Source organism: Tenebrio molitor, chromosome 2 (assembly GCF_963966145.1).
Source record: "Tenebrio molitor chromosome 2, icTenMoli1.1, whole genome shotgun sequence".
Taxonomy (NCBI): Eukaryota; Metazoa; Arthropoda; class Insecta; order Coleoptera; family Tenebrionidae; genus Tenebrio; species Tenebrio molitor.
The window spans coordinates 32,254,657-32,274,585 of record NC_091047.1 but is presented as its reverse complement, the minus strand read 5'-3'; the positions used below and the strand labels follow the sequence as shown (position 1 = coordinate 32,274,585).

At 37.9% G+C, this 19,929-nt stretch overlaps 1 protein-coding gene and 1 long non-coding RNA gene across 2 annotated transcripts; one reads left to right on the top strand and one right to left on the bottom strand.

Moving 5' to 3' along the window:
* Positions 1-7,835: 7,835 nt before the first annotated feature.
* LOC138124202 (uncharacterized) lies at positions 7,836-9,588 on the bottom strand. The gene is made up of 3 exons (XR_011157053.1): positions 8,885-9,588; positions 8,188-8,834; positions 7,836-8,135 (listed from the first exon to the last, which is right to left on the bottom strand). It is a non-coding gene; the product is annotated as an uncharacterized lncRNA (long non-coding RNA).
* Positions 9,589-17,657: 8,069 nt separating this feature from the next.
* On the top strand, positions 17,658-19,657 carry LOC138124131 (myb/SANT-like DNA-binding domain-containing protein 3). Its single transcript, XM_069039076.1, is given in 4 exon segments — positions 17,658-17,832; positions 17,984-18,170; positions 18,465-18,548; positions 18,606-19,657. Coding segments are annotated over 4 exon segments (597 nt in total). The 5' UTR covers positions 17,658-17,665; the 3' UTR covers positions 18,765-19,657.
* Positions 19,658-19,929: the final 272 nt, after the last annotated feature.

Genomic DNA, 19,929 nt, shown 5'->3' with positions numbered 1-19,929 from the left:
AGGACATAAAGCAGCACAATGTCGGTCAGGCTCATGCAAGAAGTGCGCATTAAAACATAATTCGCTCTTACATCCGATCGAGACAAATGAAATCAGCCAATCAGATTCCGTGCCAACAACCAGTTATTGCACTCAGACGTTGTTTAAAAGAGTTATTTTGTCCACCGCCGTCATAAAGGTGTTAGATCAAAAGGGTCGCATACAAGAGTTGCGCGCTTTATTAGATGGTGGTTCCGAATCTAACTTCATAACTCAACACGCGGTCGAAAAATTGGGATGTAAAACTGAATCGATCACATTACCCGTAGTCGGAATAAATGAAGCGGTCACCACAATCAACCGTCGTACCGTCATTCAGTTGCAGTCTAAACATACGGGATTTAAATCTTCGTTACAATAGTTTAGTAATTCCAAAAATTACGCAAAATATACCGCTAGTTTCATTTAGTGCCACATCATTCGAGATTCCAAAAAATTTAAAATTAGCGGATCCGCAGTTTCACATTTCACGGCCAATCGATTTACTAATAGGAAACGAATTATTCATGCGTCTTTTAAGTGTCGGTCAAATCAGCTCCAAAACCCCGAACGGACCGATCTTTCAAAAAACCCAGCTTGGTTGGATAATTGGGGGTACTTTACCGATGGCGACAGCACCCACATCTGTTTGCCATGTCTCGCAAACGGTCGAACAACAAATTCAAAAATTTTGGCAAATTGAGGAATTTGATCATAAAACCTCTTTGTCGGCCGACGACGAATATTGCGAGAAGTACTTTCAAGCAAGTACCTGACGGGATGACAGCGGGAGGTTTATTGTCAAACTTCCGTTCAAACATGACCCTCCGAATTTGGGAGTTTCCAAAAATGCAGCCATAAACCGTCTCCGTTCAATGGAAACCAAATTCAAACGCGACCCTCAACTGCAATTCGAGTACAACAATTTCATGAACGAATACCTGGCTCTCGGTCACTTAGAGCAGGTACCTGTTTCGGAAGCAGTAAATATTTCCGATTACGCGTCATGTTTTCTACCTCACCATGCTGTGTTTAAGAAAGACAGTACCACAACAAAACTACGAGTCGTTTTTGATGGGTCTTGTCACACAACCAACGGGAAAAGTTTAAATGACAATCTGTTCAGTGGGCCGGCTCTGCAACAAGAACTATTTAGTATCCTCGCTCGGTTTCGCACTCATCAATATGTACTCACGGCGGACATCGCAAAAATGTATCGCCAGATATTGGTAGATTGTGATGATCGAAATTATCAATTAATAGTTTGGCGAAAACGACCCGACTTACCAATCGAAACATTTCGTCGTAAAACGGTAACCTACGGTCTTGCATGTTCTCCCTACCTCGCAATTCGTTGTTTACACGAAGTGGCTAAAGTCAATTCTAGTCAATATCCAACGGTAGCTGAAGTTATAGAACGGGATTTTTATGTCGATGACCTAATTACCGGTGCAGACACTGTCGATGCAGCTGTCAAAATGCGTGACCAGATCACAACACTTTTAGCATCTTCGGGTTTCGAGTTACGCAAATTCACGTCTAATCACCCGGACATACTTCCGTTAGAGAGATCAAGAAAATGTAAATCAAACCATCGCATTAGATATGCAAAATTCAAAAACGTTAGGCGTATTATGGAATGCGAGAACTGACCAAATCACATTTTCCGTTGACATGAAGGGTTCGAATCAAACTACTAAACGCGGTGTATTAAGCATGATTGCACGTCTGTTCGATCCACTAGGTTTAGTAAGTCCTGTCACAATTACAGCAAAAATTACGCTACAAGAAATTTGGAAACTCAAAATTAATTGGGACGAATCTCTTCCTCTCGGTCTACACACCAGATGGGTTGAATTCCTTCGTACTTTTATTGAATTAAATCAGATCAAAATACCTCGAAAAGTGATCGGTAGCAAATCACATCACCGAATCGAACTTCACGGATTTAGCGATGCTAGCGAAAAATCATACGGTGCGTGTGTTTATATCCGTATAATTCCCACGAACGGCCCAGTAGAAAGCAATTTACTGTGCTCAAAAAACAAAGTAGCACCCTTGAAAACCGTGTCAATCCCTCGATTGGAGTTATCAGCGGCGCTATTATTAGCCAAATTAGTAGCCAAACTCAAAACCACTTTGAACACCACTTTCGATCAATGTGTATATTGGACAGATTCCACCATAGTTTTGTCCTGGTTACAGTTACAACCAAGTTCATTAAAAACATTTGTGGCAAACCGCGTGTCCCAAATTCAATCATTAACAGATCCAAAAGAATGGTGCTATGTTCCATCAGAACAAAATCCTGCCGATATTTTATCTCGCGGACGGACCCCACATCAATTAAATCAGTCATCATTATGGTGGCACGGCCCGCAATTTCTTAATGGACCTGAACATTTTTCTATCAAAAATAAATGGAATCGGACAAGCGTTGAAAATAGTACTATACCGGAAATCAAAACTTCATGTTGTCTTCTAGTTAAGGCTGCAGACACCGACAATTCATTATTCGAAAAATTCTCCTCGTTTTCGAAATTAGTACGAGTGGTAGCCTACATTCTCCGCTTTGTAAATAATGTTAGAACGGGTGAAAGAAATATGTCTCGTCATTTGTCATGTGAAGAATTGAAGCAGGCACATAACTGCATTATTAAAGTAACACAAAAGCAAGCATTTCGCGAAGACATTCATTTTTTAGAGAAACACGGCAAAGTACCACAGAATAGCAAACTCATATCACTGAGTCCATTTATTGATGATACCGGACTACTTCGCGTTGGAGGTCGCCTCAAAAATGCTCCTCTTAAATACGATCAAAAACATCCATTACTCCTGCCCAAAAATCATTCGGTCACAAATTTACTGATAGAGTCAATTCACAAACAACAACTTCATGGCGGTTGCTAAACCACCATAGCAGCACTTCGCCGACAATACTGGATATTGTCCTGCCGAAACGCGGTTCGAAAGATCCGCAATTGATGGGAGATTTACCTGCACCGAGAGTTACACCTTCTCGACCCTTTACTGTTACCGGCATTGATTACCCTGTTGTTATCAAAAACGGGTACGGCCGTACGACCCGAACAGTGAAAAGTTATATCGCCATCTTTGTTTGTTTCGCCACCAGAGCAGTACACATTGAATTAGTGTGCGACTGTAGCACCTCAACGTTCCTGAATGCGTTAAAACGTTTTATTTCCCGCAGAGGAAAACCATCTCATCTCTATTCCGATAATGCCACTAATTTCATAGGAGCCAATCGCGAATTGAGAAATTTATTCAAACAAGCAAATTTTAATACTGCCATAGAAAACCATCTTGCAAATGAACAAATTAGTTGGCACTTTATACCCCCTCGCTCCCCACACATGGGGGGACTATGGGAGGCAGCGGTAAAATCAACCAAAGGCCATCTCAAAAGAGTGATCGGAAATGTAATTTTAAATTATGAGGAGTTAAATACGCTGCTCACAATGATCGAGGCTTGCTTAAATTCTCGTCCTCTCACACCCGTATCCAACGATCCTGCTGACTTTTCCGCCCTCACGCCCGGCCACTTCCTTATTGGTGATGCACTAACGTCCCCCGCAGAACCCGATTTAGCGGAGATACCCTGCAATCGGCTAAACAGGTACCAACTGCTGATGAAGCTTCGACAGCACTTCTGGAGCCGGTGGTCCAAGGAATATCTCCATCAACTCCAACAAAGGACGAAATGGACCTCCACCATCGATCATCCCCAGGAGAACACGCTCGTGGTCCTCCGAGAAGACAACGTGCCACCACTTCAGTGGCCACTAGGACGTATCCACGCAGTGCATACCGGTCCTGATGGTGTGATTCGAGTGGTTTCCGTCAAAAGTGCCCGCGGTGTGTTTAAGCGACCAATAAACAAAGTGTGTGTTGTGCCTATGCCAGAATGTACAAAATAGTCACATTATGTAACGCTACACAACTTGCTAAATTCTCATTTATGTCAATAGTTCATTTTGTTCTTTCTTTTCGTTTGTTCTTGTTTTTTTTTTTGTTGTTGGTTTTTATTTTTATTTTTTTTGTCCACATCATCTTATGTATCATCATTAATGTTATCTCTTATCGTCACTTGAAAGGCACGCCTTTCAAGGGGCGGGAGGATGTTCAATACCGTCTATTTTTGTTCCTATGTACCTTGTTATGTACCTCTCTTTCTCTCTGACCTCAGGGGATTAGCATTCCCCACCCACTTGTATATAAGGGTGGGCGTCCCCTGAGTGTGGGGACCGAGTACTGTGGCCAAGCGCCTAGCGCGCCACTTTACATTCGGGAGGTCCCGGGTTCTAACCCCGGTGCCGCCTGACCAGGTGTGGGTTTTTTTCAGAGGTTTCCCCACACCATCACATCGTGGTATGTCTCATATCACAGATAAGGCGAATGCTGGGTCAGTATCAACCTCTCAGTACCTACCACCTTCCTTCCGCACCCATCCTCACCGTACCCATCCCGAATCTTCCCGTCAGTGTGGCTGAAAAGGCTGAAAGCCTCAGCAGCCCGCCCCCCTTCGGGGGGGAATGAAAGATGTACCGTTTCCTTTTTTTCCTGAGTGTGGGAGTTGGTCAGTGTTGTTGTACGAAGTAACATCTAAGTAAAAAATCTAGAAAATCACACGAATTTGTTTCATTCACAATCACACTTCAAATTGAACTAAGTCGTTTGGAAACGCCAGCGACTTTGTATCGCCGAGACGATACACAGGCATTTTTCAATAAAAGGTATTTTGCGCCCCTCACATGTGTGTTTTATTTGCGGCACTCTTCCGACTGGAACTCTCACCGTTTGCATTCCGAACCTTTTCCCGCCAAAAGAAAAACACAACGTAGGGCTCCGATGACGATCACGACCACATTTGTTACCGTTTTGCGCAGGTTCGAATGTTTGGCGGAAAAAGTAATGTATTCAAATCATTACAGTACTGATAGCTTACTATGGAGAGTTATTTGAAAAACTCAAACCCAGTTCTTTGTGGACTCAGTATTTTATGCTTCGAAGTACCCTTTGCGTTCATCTAGAGGTTGGAAAATATGCAAAATGCATATTAAGTGCATAGATGCATATGCAAAATAAATTTTTGCATATTTAAGGTGTTTTTTCTTCTTTTTTCTGAAATTTACCAAAGGAGTTTTTCCATTTCATGTTTAAGCAGGTAAACGAACATCCACATCGTTAGAGATGGACTTATTTTGAATTAGTGCCGTTTTGTGCGTTCCCATTTCGTGCGTTACTGAAAATATTCCCGATTCGGGCGTCGTCCCAAGTCTTTACCTGCAGCGAGTGCCGTTTCGTGCGTTGGTCCGCTGACAATGCGGGATACGGTCATGTACGGAATACCCATCCAATATTTTTAATCATTATTATTGGGTGTTTTTTTAAATTTCACCTTGTAGTAGGCCTTGAACAGTCGTTTGTCAACGCATCACTCGTGTAAAACTTAAGATTCAAACAGCTGATCCGTGATTCGTAACCAGTAGGTACAGTGCGTTCACAATCGGCACTTCAACGCCTACTATGGGGTGAAAAAAAAAACGCCGGATATACAGTCGCGAGCAATAAATTTTGATCGTCAAGGTCAATTTTCGGCGCAATGGAAAGTGCTCTAATGTGAAATGGGCATAACCTCTAATAAATTCTACTTGCCTTGTTGTCTTGTCAAGATCTTGTCAACTTTTTGGAAATCCCAACTGGGTTGCTACCCTAGCTTCTGACACATCCGTCTCTATCAGCGAAATAATTTTTACTCTGTTAAAATACGATATTGGGGCCATAGTTTTGAATGTTTAGAATAAAATTTAAATTTTTTTTTTAAATTGACGTTTTATTGATATTGGCCCCTAATTAAGCAGGCAAAATTTTTAATTTGTGACAGTAGCGGGAAATTTCAAAATGACCTTGACGACCAAGATTTAATGCTCGCGACAGTACCTACCTATTGGGAATTCTAGCTAAGAATTCGCTATCTAGCGGCCTGGCCGCGAACTACTGCGTGTGACGTCAGCTGTGGGACTCTCATCACCGGCTCAGTGTGCTTTTAAGTGGGTTTTGTCAAGTTCGTTTTCAACTTTACACGTGTTTTATACTTATTGAGCTCTTTGAGAGCCTGTAGGTAGGTAGTCATCATTTAATAGCGAATTGGCTTATTGCCGAATAATTGCTAAATACCTATATTGAATATAATTTAAATTTAAAACAATTAATTATTAGTCATGGATGTCGATACACCCTCAAGTAATGTTATCAGGAAGAAGCGGATTAGTAACAGCAACCAAAATTGTTGCGTGTATGCATGTAAATCTGTGCGTAAGAAAAATCCTGATCTCATGTATCATACCTGTCCTAATTTGGGACAAAACATAAACATAAAAGATAGATTTGGACAATTGCAAGTGCAAGATCGAAGAAAGTTGTGGGAAATTAAATTAAAAATGGGAAAAAAGTTACCCAATCAATGAAAGTGTGTTCTTTACATTTTAGTGAAGATGATTATGAACAATCAGGTAGCTATACAACAATAAAGTACATAAAAATTTATTTTAGGCTGGTCTTCTGTTAAAAGATTAAAAGCAACAGCTATACCCAATCAAAATCTTCCTGTCTCCAACCAACATTTGATCAAAAATGTTTCGCAGTTTGATCCACAGAAAAGTGAAAGACAAAAGCGTTGTATACAAAGACAAGAAAGACAAGAAAAACAAGCAACTACTAGCATGTATGAAGCACAAGCTGCACAACTTGTAATACCTATGCAACACAATGATGAAGACTTGGTTAATGAAGAGGATATAAATGATTGCCTTCAAAACAAAGCAGATGCAGTGGACGGTTTACTATTGTTAAGCCAAATATCTAAAGATGTTGGAATTCAGGTTCAGGAAGAAGAACTTTTAAATACTAGAAGTGTAGGAATACAGTGTAATGGTTTAGATTTAAAAAAAGACGCTGAACTCCAAGTGTGTACTAATGAAATGCTAACTGTGTGTGATTTTATTAAAACAGAGAAAGAACTTAGCACTGCCACAGGACTTTTGTGCTTCTACACACCATTGTTGAACTGTTAAGCGCAGTTATAAAAGACCATCGTATCCATAAACTGTCACTTTATAAAAGAGTATTTTTGTGTTTTATGAATATGAAACTGGATTTGCCCTACTCGGCGCCTATATTGAAATGTGCAATTCCTTTTCCTTCAAAGGAAGAAATTTAGAACAATATGCCCAAATGTTTTCAAAATTTTCAAAAGGTGAGATTTGTACTAGATTGTACAGAAGTTCCAATTCAGAGCCATAAAAGACTCTGCTGTAGAATTAAAACTTATTCTCATTACAAAGGAACCATAACTTTAAAGTTTATGACTGCTGTAACTCATGCAGGATTAATTTGTTATATAAGCACGGCATATGGGGGCCGAACTTCTGACAAGGCAATTTTTGAAAAGAGTGGACTTTTGGATGAATTAGATATGCACCACGATGAAATTATGGTTGACAAAGGTTTTCTCATTGACAATATTTGTGACAACTTTGGAATAAAATTAATTCGTCCATCATTTCTCAAGAAAAAATCCCAATTTTCCCAAGCTGAAGCGATATTTACTTCTCAAGTAGCATCAGCCCGAGTGCACATCGAAAGAACAAACCAAAATATTGACAAATCAACTTCCTGTAAATTTGATACCTGTGGTAGACTGTATATTTGAAATAATTTGCGCTATTGTGAATCTTTCAAACCCGATTTTGACAGATGATAAATTTACATAATTCTATATATATTTATTTTTATTGATTAACACATACATAATGTAACATATTTACAAAATAATTAAATTTAAGTTTATATAAAAACTTTTTCAGAAAAGGAATATCTTTTACTAATGGAATCGTAATTATGCTGTCATCTAAACTAGCAAATACAACAAAATCAGTAATATTTAGATTTAGTATAGCCATACCGAGCTGAACTTGGCCATAGTACCTACTTGTGCTTTTCTTTTAACTTAAATAAATTATTTCCTTCTTCATTAACTACCGTTTCAATGTAGTTACACCCTTTCACTGCTTGAAGTATAGTTTGTTCCTGTCCTGCAACAATAAAAAGATAGCATTCCACAGACTGATTAAAAGTCAATTTCACCTTTGACAATACATTTTATCTCCAACAGTTTTGTTGCTATTCCATTTTCAAAGATTATTCCATCAGGGGAATAACCAAGAAAGGGATTTTTTTTTATGTAGAATTAAACCGGTTTGAATTATTCTTACGTGTCTGTTCTGATTGTGATATATTTTTCGAGCTAAATCTTCGTATTTGATACCGTGTAACATATTGTCATTGGTATAAGGTGTTGGCCAGAAGAAAGTACAAGCTTTTTTGCCCCAATCCAATTTGCTGTAAGTGTAAACCGAGTAGCATCTAGATCCTGTAATTCTAAATTTTCTTGCTTTTTTCCAGGCTTCTCTAACTTTAGCATTTTTTGATCCTCGATTCTGAATACGAGTATGTTCACTGATTGCTAAAACTTTAGTGTTGAAACATAATTTGAAAGGATCATCACAGATTATTTTCTCTTGGTATGTAATGTTACAGCAGTCATGGCTTGGTGAAATGTCCAGTGCAGACAACCATTCCATTAACTGATTATCACAACTTTGAGCAGTTTCAAAAAGTGTTGTAATCGCTATTCTTTCATCTTCTCTTATTACATAATCATCATCATTTTCTATCATTTCACTTTCTTCCATTATCTTCTCATTGGAGTCTTTAATGTTCGTCTTCCATTCCTGTTCAGAATTAAAAATTAAATATGAATGTATATTTATTCAAGACTTACTTGTGTTTTGATAGAGCAGAGTTTGGAGCAGCTTGCAGTAATTTTGAGAGACAAAACGTTTTCATGTCATCTGACAAAACAGGCATGTTTACGGAAGTTTTCTTGAAACATTCTGTCTCCATCATAGGCTGTGGTTCATACTGGCTTAATGCAGGGCCTTTTCTTTCTTTCCATATAGGTACATTTTTTATCTGTAGACGATAATACATGAAATTCGGAGATGTCGTGTCTAAAACAAAACAAAAAACTTAGCAGACCCAAGAAAAAAATATAATTGTATATTATTGAAGTGTAATTAAACCAAAATACAACCTATTACAATGCAATAAAGTCGCAGCCACATGTTTACATCTGCTACCCTCTCCAGCTTTGCAGGAACATCAAATGCTGACTACAGATGCATACTTTTTCCTGTTAATCTTTAAAACTGCTTCAACAGTGTGGGGTGGTGAATCAAGGGCACTAGTTTGCAAGCAAAGTGCGTAGACGTGAACTTTAAATTCGGTTCTTTTTGAAGCTTCACATAGAATTAGCTGCCTGCTTTTTAAAATCGCTTCCCCTTCTATAAAATTTCTCGAAGATGGACTGGCATCTAAGGTTACACAAACCTGCTCCATGCTTAGAAAAACACTTTCTTTTTCACTATTCATCTTAAAAAGCAAATGAAAGCACAATTATCTAAAAAAACACTAGTCTACAAATTTTGACTTTAAAAAAGTATTCTTCGCGTAATAGCTATTTTCGCATGAGACGTGAAAATTGTCCCAACGAACGAAGTGAGTTGGGCAACGCGTCGAATGCGAAAAACACTCGGCTTTGCAACGAATCACATACAAGATTTTTTCTAATTCCTCATAAAATTGTTAAAAAAAACAAGAAATATTTAAATTTTAGTAAGTACCTAATTAAATCATTCTACCATTGAATTTGTCAAGGAATTTATGTTTCGCTTTACTATGACAATATGTAAACAGAAAAAAAATTCACAAAATCACAATTTGGTATCAATTTGGTCCCTCAAATGAGTGATTCCGAAGAAAGTGTGGGTGCAGATATTGAAGCTGCAGCGGAAGCTGCTATTTCGACCTTGTTACCAGCGAAGTCGCGAGCTGTTTATGAGTTAAGTTATCAACGCTTCGACCAGTGGTTGGGTTTGAGGAAGTTGGAATGCATATCCGAAAAAGTAATGTTAGCTTATTTCATGCAAAGGTCTAAATTGCTGAAACCATCAACAATTTATTTGAATAAAAAGGTAGATATTAGCAAATTCAACAATTTGATTGCATTCTTGAAGAGACAGAGTGAAGGCTATCGCGGGAAGAAATCGAAGGTTTTTACCAAGGATGAAGTCCATGCATTTTTAAAAGAAGCCAACGATGAAACATATTTAATGTTAAAGGTACAAGAAAAAAATTATTAGAGAAGAATTAAATTACCTTTAAATTATCTTTTTCAGGTTTTACTAATTGTCGGTATATCAGGAGCCTGCCGTAGGCAAGAACTACTTCAGTTGTCTATAAAAGACATAGAAGATATGGGAGAATTCCTGAAGATTCAGATCCTTGAAACTAAAACAAAAGTACCATGAGAATTTACCATAACTCCGGGAAATGTTAGTGGATTAAATTTATTAGAAGTCTTTCGAAGATATTCTTCATTGCGATCTAAAAATACACGGCACCAGAGATTTTTTGTTGGTTATAGACTTGGAAAATGCATTGCCCACCCTGTTGGAATAAATACTATTGGCGGCGCTCCAAAACAAATAGCCACTTTCCTTGGTTTGAAGAATCCCGAAGAATACACCGGTCACGCTTTCCGCCGTAGTTCGGCTACATTATTAGCTGAATCCGGAGCAGATACGTCGATTTTGAAACGTCTTGGGGGGTGGAAATCGACCAATGTTGCCGAGGGTTACGTTGACGCATCAATACAAAATAAGAAGAAGATCGCTCAAATGATTTTAGGCAAAGACAACACTACCAGTAAAGCCTTATCTTTCAAAAAATTGAAAACACATGATGCTACGTCTTCAAGTGGTCAAATCCCAGAGAAAAATAATTACTTATCGGTTGATAGTTATCATGAGATATCTGCTGTATCGTCAAACAATCAAATTTCAGACGAACTTAACTTGTCATCATCATTAACAGAAGGTTTCCATATTTCACATTTACATAATTGTACTGTAAATATATATAATAAGTGATCCACTTAATTATTCTTAATTGAATTTGACACTTTTTTTTCGCATTAATGCAAAAAAGTGACAATCAAAACGCATTAGTGCAAAAAAGAACGTCATTTTGACATTCAAAACGACAACATAAAATTCGACATTTTACAACGGAATTAGAAAATAGTTATTTGTATAGCAAGGCTGCGAAATCCTACTTTGACGAACCGAGAGAAAAATTGTCGTCAAGGCCGCTTTGCGGCCGAGACAAGACAATCTCGAGGTCGTCAAAGGATTTCGTAGCCAAGGTGTACACAACATTTTGTGTGCAACCCGAAAATTTGTAATTATAAAATGAACAAGTAAAATTTCCTTCACTGTCAATAAAAATAAAGTCGGCCTACATGTCGCCATGTCGCTATGGAAACGACATAAATAAAACAATTCATTTTGAGAAAAATTGGAAAAATGTCGCAAGAAAATTACGTTTTTGTTCCGTCTACTTCCCCAGAGTTAAAAAATATTACAGATTGTGCAGTGTCCAATTTAATACCAGAAAAGTCCAAACGGCAGTACGATAAGTGTTACAATGTTTTTAAAGAGCGGTGTAATAAAAATAATGTGAAAACGGTGTCGGAGAATGTTGTTTTGGTTTATTTAATGGAAAAATCAAAAACTGTAAAAAGTTCTACTTTATGGAGCACATATTCAATGTTGAAGCTCACGCTGAACATACGGGATGGCAATGGTGTTACGAAGTTTCTGAAATTGGTACCTTTTTTGAAAAAAAGTCAGTTGGTTATCAGGCGAAAAAGTCTAAGGTATTGACACGAGACCAGATCAATTTGCTGTATAATCTGCCCTTTTTTAGGTCATTTTAATCATGGGAATATTAGGAGCCATGCGAAGAGATGATGACGAACTAACTAAAATGTCTATTGAATTATATCGATGACATTGATACCGCGCTTCGCGAATTTAGCCCCGATTTTGTAAATATTGTACATAAATGTAAATAAAGAACACGTAGGTTAAGTTAGTTAAGTTAGTTAAGTTAGATAAGTTAGATAAGTTAGGCTAAGTTTGTAAATATAGTTAAGTTTGTTTCTATTGTGAGCCGGCCGGGGCGAGGTGTTGTCGACGAGGAGACCTGTCCTATAGTACGCGCGCTGGAATAACTGGAATAACATGTCTGACTTTTTACGGGGTTCGAGTCCTAGACTCTTATTTCCCCAATCTGGCTGGCAGTCACCTACTCATGTAATGTGTAGGGCTGTGACAGACTTGTCAAGTATCGAGTCACCGTAAACTCTAGCTGATCGGCCTTCAGTTGCGAATCCAGCAGGTCGAGTTTACGGTGTGGGGGTGGGGTTGTGGGAGACACAAATCGCGAGAAAATGGGGACTGCAGAGAACCTAGATCGTCGTCGGAATGCTCCCGCTTTTGCGTGACAACGAGGGCAAAAAACTGCAGAAAAAACCCCTCGTCGGAGCCGAAGAAAAATGGGGGAACGCTCGGAAAACAAATGTAGAAACTACGCAACAATGAAACATCGAAACCTAATCACTACAAATATTTACCGGTTTGGATTCCGTTAACCTGGTCCTCGGAACTGAAGTCGGCCCTGGTGCGGAATCTGAAACACACTTAGTGGTGATGCATTAATTTATGCTCCAGAACTTGCGATTGCTCTGGAACAAAATCTGGGGAATTTTGTCGGAGGACTGGAGGTGTAGGAGCCTCAGTCCTGTTGGAGAAGCAGCCACTTTGGCCGCTTGTGCCGCATAGGGGCATTCTCGTCGTAATTGACGGATTCGCGCACGAGTGGGTTTGGGTGTACAGCCGCTTTCGCATGGAATTTCCGTGCCTCATCCAGCAGGAATTCTTTGATGGTGGGGAGGTTCGCTTCTCGATGGAGTTGAGTGTTCCTGACGAACCACGGGGCATTGAAAGCCGCTCGGAGGAATTTGTTCTGCACGACCTGCAGCTTCTGGAGTTGCGTGTGAGACACGGTCCCCCAGACCGCAGAGCCGTACATCATGGACGGTCGGATCATTGTGCGGTAAATTGTGATTTTGTTCTTGGTGGACATCTTACTTCGCCGATTGACCAGCGAGTTAAGTTGCCCTCGAACCATCTGACCGCGAGTTTTCGCGTGCTCGACTTGTTTGTTGAACCGGAGGTGGTTATCGAATGAAATGCCGAGGTACCGGACCTCGTTTTTCCACGGAATGGGTTGTTCGAACATTTCGATTTCGCCAACCGGGCGGTGAAGACGCCGACGGGTGAAAAGAATCGCGCTGTAGTACGCGCGCGCGGTTGTTCCGCAGGCCTTATAGGCACAGGTTTTCTCTCGGCTGCGCCACCAAAGTTTCCGGCCGGACCAATCAGGAGCCGTCCTTGGCGCCTCGGCCCTCAGCCGGGCGCATATAAATAGCAACTCCCGCGTCAGATCGGAGGAGACGCCGAAGAAACGCGGAAGGGAACCACGAGGACAAATTGTGTCGACCGGGACCAAAATCGAGCCTCCAAAAGGGGGGAGTGTGATACCGCTAATAGCGGCCGTTCCTGACACAAAAACTGGCATAAATCAAACTATAACTGTATCCAATCCAGATTTTGTAATATCACACCGCAAATACAGAGATAGATATGTTGTAATTGTGATAATAAATAAATATTGCGAAATTCAATTTCGCGGCCTGCTCTAGGCACGCGAAGTGCTCATTTCGCGTACGGTTGCACACAAAGTACTTTTTTTATTAATCTTCATATGCTAAATACAAAATTTATAATATACATATACTTAAAATTAGTTTCCGTTTTCTAGAAAAAAAAAATTACAAAATTTTTGCAAAAATTAACAGAAATCATACTGTTCTTCTATACATTATTCTATATATTTTGTATTCTGCTTCTGTAACATCTCGACAAACAGTCCAGCAATAATACTCGTCTACAGTGAAAAAATATTCGGAATAATTTTAACTAATTTTTGCTTGTCTACCCATGCTGAATACGAGTTCATAAGTAAAAGTCATTTATTAGTTTAAGTTTTCACGATACCTGATATCTTCCAAATTTAACGATCCTAGCCTTCTTGAACGAGATAATATTGATATTTACTTAGTTAGTTGGCATCAAATGTTGAAAATATTGTGTTTTAGTGCTCTGTTCTGTATTACTAAGTGATAAGAGGGTTAGAAGAGACATTTTGCTATAAAATATAATTATTTTTTTTTACTTTTAACACTTTTATCACTTACTAATGCAGAACAGAGCACTAAAACACAATATTCTCAAAATTTGATGCCACTAACTAGTAAATATCAGTATTATCAAGCTCAAGGAAGTTAGGATCGTTAAATTTGGAAGATATCATTGATATCAGGTATCGTGAAAACTTAAACTAATAAATGACTTTTAGGCTAGGGCCACACTACAGACTAAATAATCGGCCGATAATTTAGTCCTATTGGGTAGCTTCCGCGCCCACCAGGTAAACTAAACTGTTTTCGATCAATCTGTCGGCCGACTACAATCGTATGAGGACTTATGTGAGTGCGCACACTAAAGCGATGGTAGTCGGCCGACAGATTGATCGAAAAATAGTTGCAAGGACTTCCCGATTCCCTTTCAACAAGAAAGTTGGCCAACTATTGATAGAGCATGGTGTACTATGCGGGCGCGCACATTCACCGACTATCCAGTCGGTGATCTACACATAATTATTATCCGTCCAGTGGCTCTCTGCAGTGCAAAAATTTTGATTTTTAATTTATGATTATGAAAGTAATAAAATAAAACGTGTTCAATTGAAAAGTTCATCAAATTGGCTTTGATCTTTGTCGCTATCTTTGTCTAACCGACTTAATTTACGATGTTGTTGTCTTTTAAAAAATAAAGTCAAAGTCAACTTGATGAACATTTCAACTGAACACTTGCTATATTGAATCAAAGGTTATTTGCAACCTATAAAAAAAAATATGTCAAATCTCATATTTAATTAATATCGTGTAGATTTGATCAACGGTGCATAAGCAGTCGACCGATTAATAGTCGACAGTCTGCGCACCAACAGCCAACCAAACAATTTAGTTTGCCTTGGTTTGCCTGGTGTGCGCGGAAGCTACCCAATCGGACTAAATTATCGGCCAATTATTTAGTCTACAGACTTTTCATCGGCCGACAATTTAGTTGGTTCTTAATAAGTATGAGGCATGGTGTATGAGTTAGTAAGGTGGGTAAACTTCGCATGTGGGACCGCTGCAAAAGTGGATGCTGAGATGTCCGAGAATGTAGGCGGTGAGGGGTGAGGAAATCAGTCCAATATGTCTGTGGCGGGAGGCCGGAAATCGGTAAACTGACCCACTTCTGAATGCCAGAATATCAAAAGTTTTCAATTTTTACTGTGGTTTTTACTGAATGCATTTTATTCATCCTATTCTATTGTTTAATTTAAGATTGTGTTATAGCAGGTTTGTGGTAAGTTGTATTCTTTGTTATAATATTTTAAATATTGTACTTGACAGAAAATATTCCTTATTTCCCGATCTAGTTCCGAGTTTGTGCCAATTCCGGTCAGTTGAGTAAAAAAGTGCTTTGTACCGAACTGTACAACCGGATATGACTCAAATCATGAAAAAATTGCGATTTTTAAAGCTCCAAGCAATCCTGAGAAATTACTCCAATGGAGCAAAGCAATACCGAGAAAGGATCGTAATTTAAATTCCACCAGCTTTGTATGTGAAAAACATTTTTCTCCCTACCGGTTAAAAATGTAGGCTGTGGATACCTCATTTGAGGTGAGAAAATTCAACTTTCTCGCTAAGGTAAGAAAGTTAATCATGAAATGTTTATGCTAAAACTGTACCAAAATACAAATGTCAAAAGTGTCAAAAGTGAAATAAGTTATTGATAAATGAAAGCCAGTTCAATGAAGTAAGTTGGTAGGTCAATCATATAATCTGGAAAATAAACAGATAAGCTAGGTAGGTAGATTACTTTACCCTGTTTATATCAAATTTTCGAACAAACCTCAAATCTTCAAATGCGATGACAAGTTAATTAAACAAATAACACAGCCTACTATTCAATTCTCAAAATTTTCGTTTTAATCACGAATATAACCATCTTTTTTGACTTTTTTCAACAAAGTTGTGCCGGTAGGGAAAAAATTGTATTCAAACCTTGTTAAGAAAGTGTCCTTGCAGACCTTAGGCACTTACAAACCTCGTCTACGACTCGGTTTATAATCTTTGCCTGCGGTCTGCAAGAAACCACTTTTTTACCTTGGTTTGAAATATACTATTTTTTCAAGTGATATTAAAATGGAATGGGTTTCGGCAGATGGATTAACAAAAGTATGAATTTTGGGTACTACCTAATGCATGAGTCAGTGGTTCTTGCGTATTTAGTTAACATTATTAGATTATTAGTTGATTACATACCCACTTGTAGAATTACCTACATACCTACCATGGTTTACCTACTTATCTGCTATAAACCATTCACGATTATTTCAAATTCGGACTATCTATGAAAATCTGACATTTTAGTTGGCAGTATTGTGATTTGTCTTAATAAATCTATTTTAGGTTATAATTCAATTGAACACTGCTCCCAAGTTGTTACATTTTTTAAATAATTGAACGCATTAGGAACAATAATCGTAAAATTGTAATTAAAATGAAACATACATATTTGTAGGGCAGTTCTGGGTAAATTCTTATTAACTAAATTAATGACGGAATTGCGAATGCGAATATTTAAAAACGAAACGTCATATAACAGGACCTGAAGCCAATCTAACAAAAAAATATCGCGGCCTCCTGCGTGTTTAAAATAATCGTGAACGGCATATACTTTGTACAGTCGATGGACAAATAAAACTGGGACAAAAATGACAATCACATAAATTCAAAATTTACAAATCTCCATCGTTTAATTACGGCTTTATCACAAATAGGTTAACTTTGTTATGACATTTTACATAGACACTGTCAAATATATTGACAATTCAATAGTCTGATTTACATAGATTAAATTTTACGTGTCCCAGTTTTATTTGTCCAGCGACCGTACCTCTAATGAAAATATCTGTACTTACATAGTTATCTATCTAGAATAGCTACTCTCCTATGACTGCCCATAGTTATTTAATCCTGATTATACAATTATTAAGTAAAGTAAAATATTCCCGGTCTCGGAAGGTTTTTGCAACACCCCCATAAAATTATTACCCTCAATATGATGCGGTGAAAAAGGTCTGTGTTTCCATTACATTTCTGGAATAATTTTAGTTATAAAATTCTTTTTAATGTTAGTAAAAAAATGTAGGTTCCGTATCAGATGCCCAGATTAAGTAAAGATGCTGTACCACGCATTTTTCCTAATTGTCCCAAATATTTGACTAAAAGCATCAAAAAAAGAAAGTTGCCAACACGTATTAAAGATAATCCACAAATAGCGCTGTTAAATTAATGACAGTTTACATATACATTTTTGACGCAAATTAATACGCGATTAGTTAATTCGCATTATAATGACGAGTGAAGCGGTTGGTATCGCGTACTAGGCGCGAAACATAATAAACGCCTATATTCATGTCGGTCAGAGTGTCAGTTTCTGTGTTAAAAACGCCGGTTTTTGTGATAGGTATTTGTGTTAATTTCTTGTCAATAATGGAGCCGAAAAATGATAATGCACGTCGGGAACGTGGAAAAAACTACACAGAAAAGGAGACAGAAATGGCCCTAACTGTGATAGATAGGTAAGTTTAAGAATAATTGAATCATGTTGTAGGTTTTTGCTTCGACGGTGTCGTTATTTCGCCACCTATAAAATACAATTATCCGTAATTCCAATACAAAATCATATTCCTTATTCTGTAATCCTTTATACGACCTTTATCCATCCTTTAGATATCGATGTATTGTGGACAACAAAGCTACAGATGGAGCTTCGCAAAAAGAAAGAAATTGTGCATGGCAGAAGATCGTCCAAGAATAAAATGCGACAGCTGTTTCCGCCCCAAGGACGGTAAAACAGCTTAAAATATTATGGTCAAATTTGCGGAGAGTAGCTAAAAAAACAGTAGCTGAAACAAATGTAAGTAGATAGGCAAATAGAAGCTGGTGCGTTATCTCTTGACACGCGAGTTAAAGTTGCGCAGAAGACTAAATTCAGACGACTAGTCACGAACGGCTCCCATCCGTTCTAAAAAATCGCCGTACTACGATATTGTTGAATTGCTGCTGAACCGATCTTTGCCGATAATTCTCCTTCTCCCTGCTAAACTCCCCCCACCGCGCACCTCGCGTGTCAAGAGATAATGCACTAGCTATACTAGTCCAAATTCAATTTTTACACATACACATACACACTATGTATGTACATTTTTAGAAACGAAAATTCTTAGACCAAGAAAATGAAAAATTTGATGTGGACAACTTAGAAGCGTTGAAACGACGAAAAACGGAGGATAAGGTTTGTTTACAATGTAGCAACTTATAAAGATTCTACTTCTGATAATATTTATTTCAGAAAAACAGGTCTAAAACAGGTGGTGGCCAATATGAGGCTCAACTATCTGAAGTGGAAGCCCGAGTCTTGGCAATGGTGGAAGTGCAAGCTAAACCATTGCCAAATATTTATGATGATGATAACATTTACCATGGAGGTAAATATGAAATAGTCATATAGCTTGTGACAATTGCGAACAGTTAATTTTGTGATTAGCCATTTCAAAATTGTAATCATTTTTAGATTTAATACTGTCTCCAACTCGTGCGCTGATACCCAGTCCCATGTTCGGTCCCACTTATTCGTTGAGCTTAGAAAGCCCAGAACCAATTGCTGGACCTTCTAATATATGCACCACTCCTGTTCCTGAAGTTTATGAAGACCTTGAAAGCCCAGAAAACCTAGACCCTGTCGTTTTTGATCCAAGACCGATTGAAATTCCCCTCCAAATTAAAAAAAAATATGTTCCTCCCAAACAAAAAAAAAAACAAAAAATTAAGACAACAATAGAATTAAAAAGAACATTATATTTAAAGCGCATTAAATTAGCGGACATGGAAATCAATTTCAAAAAAAAAAAAATGAATGCATTGGAACTTAAGATCAAAGAGAAAGAATTAGATAGATTAATGAACTGAGTTACTACTCAATTTATTGATTTATCAAATTTTTTTCTTATAATTCTTTTATATTTCTTATTTATTACTATAATCACAAATTATTTTTTTCACTACTAGTCTCAGAAGGCGTCATTATTGACTCTCGAACCGACCTCAGAAGTAGAATTTCTCTCCCAATGTTAATAATAATTTTCATTATTAACCAAGGTCAATAATGAACAGCCGTCACCTAGCAACGAAAGATTTTCTTTGATTTTATTGGTTAACGTAGACAGACGATTTTCAATTTTCATAGCAACCGTTGAAAAATGAGAACTCGGATCGTCGCATCGGACAAACAAATTTAATTAATAATTATTATTAGAAAGGGTTTTAACGGATCTAGTAGTGAAAAAAATAATATATACACCACGCTAGAGAAGACAATTTTAAGCCTCGCTTCTTTATTCCTTATTCTTATTCTTTATTTATTAATAAACTACCTCGGCTTAAAAAAATGTCTTCTCTACCTTGGCGTATAACATACTATTAGTTTATGTTCATGTTTTTTTTTTTTTCGTTTGAATTATATTTTTATGTAAAATGTGTTCGTATTAAAGCTCTGCGAACAGCTGTGTTTTCATCATTATTTCTAACATCAGCAGGTTCCACCTCAACTTGCGGGGGCACCACCACCTCTGGATCAACTGGCGGTTCATCATCGTTAGCCAAAATCGCTATGTTAT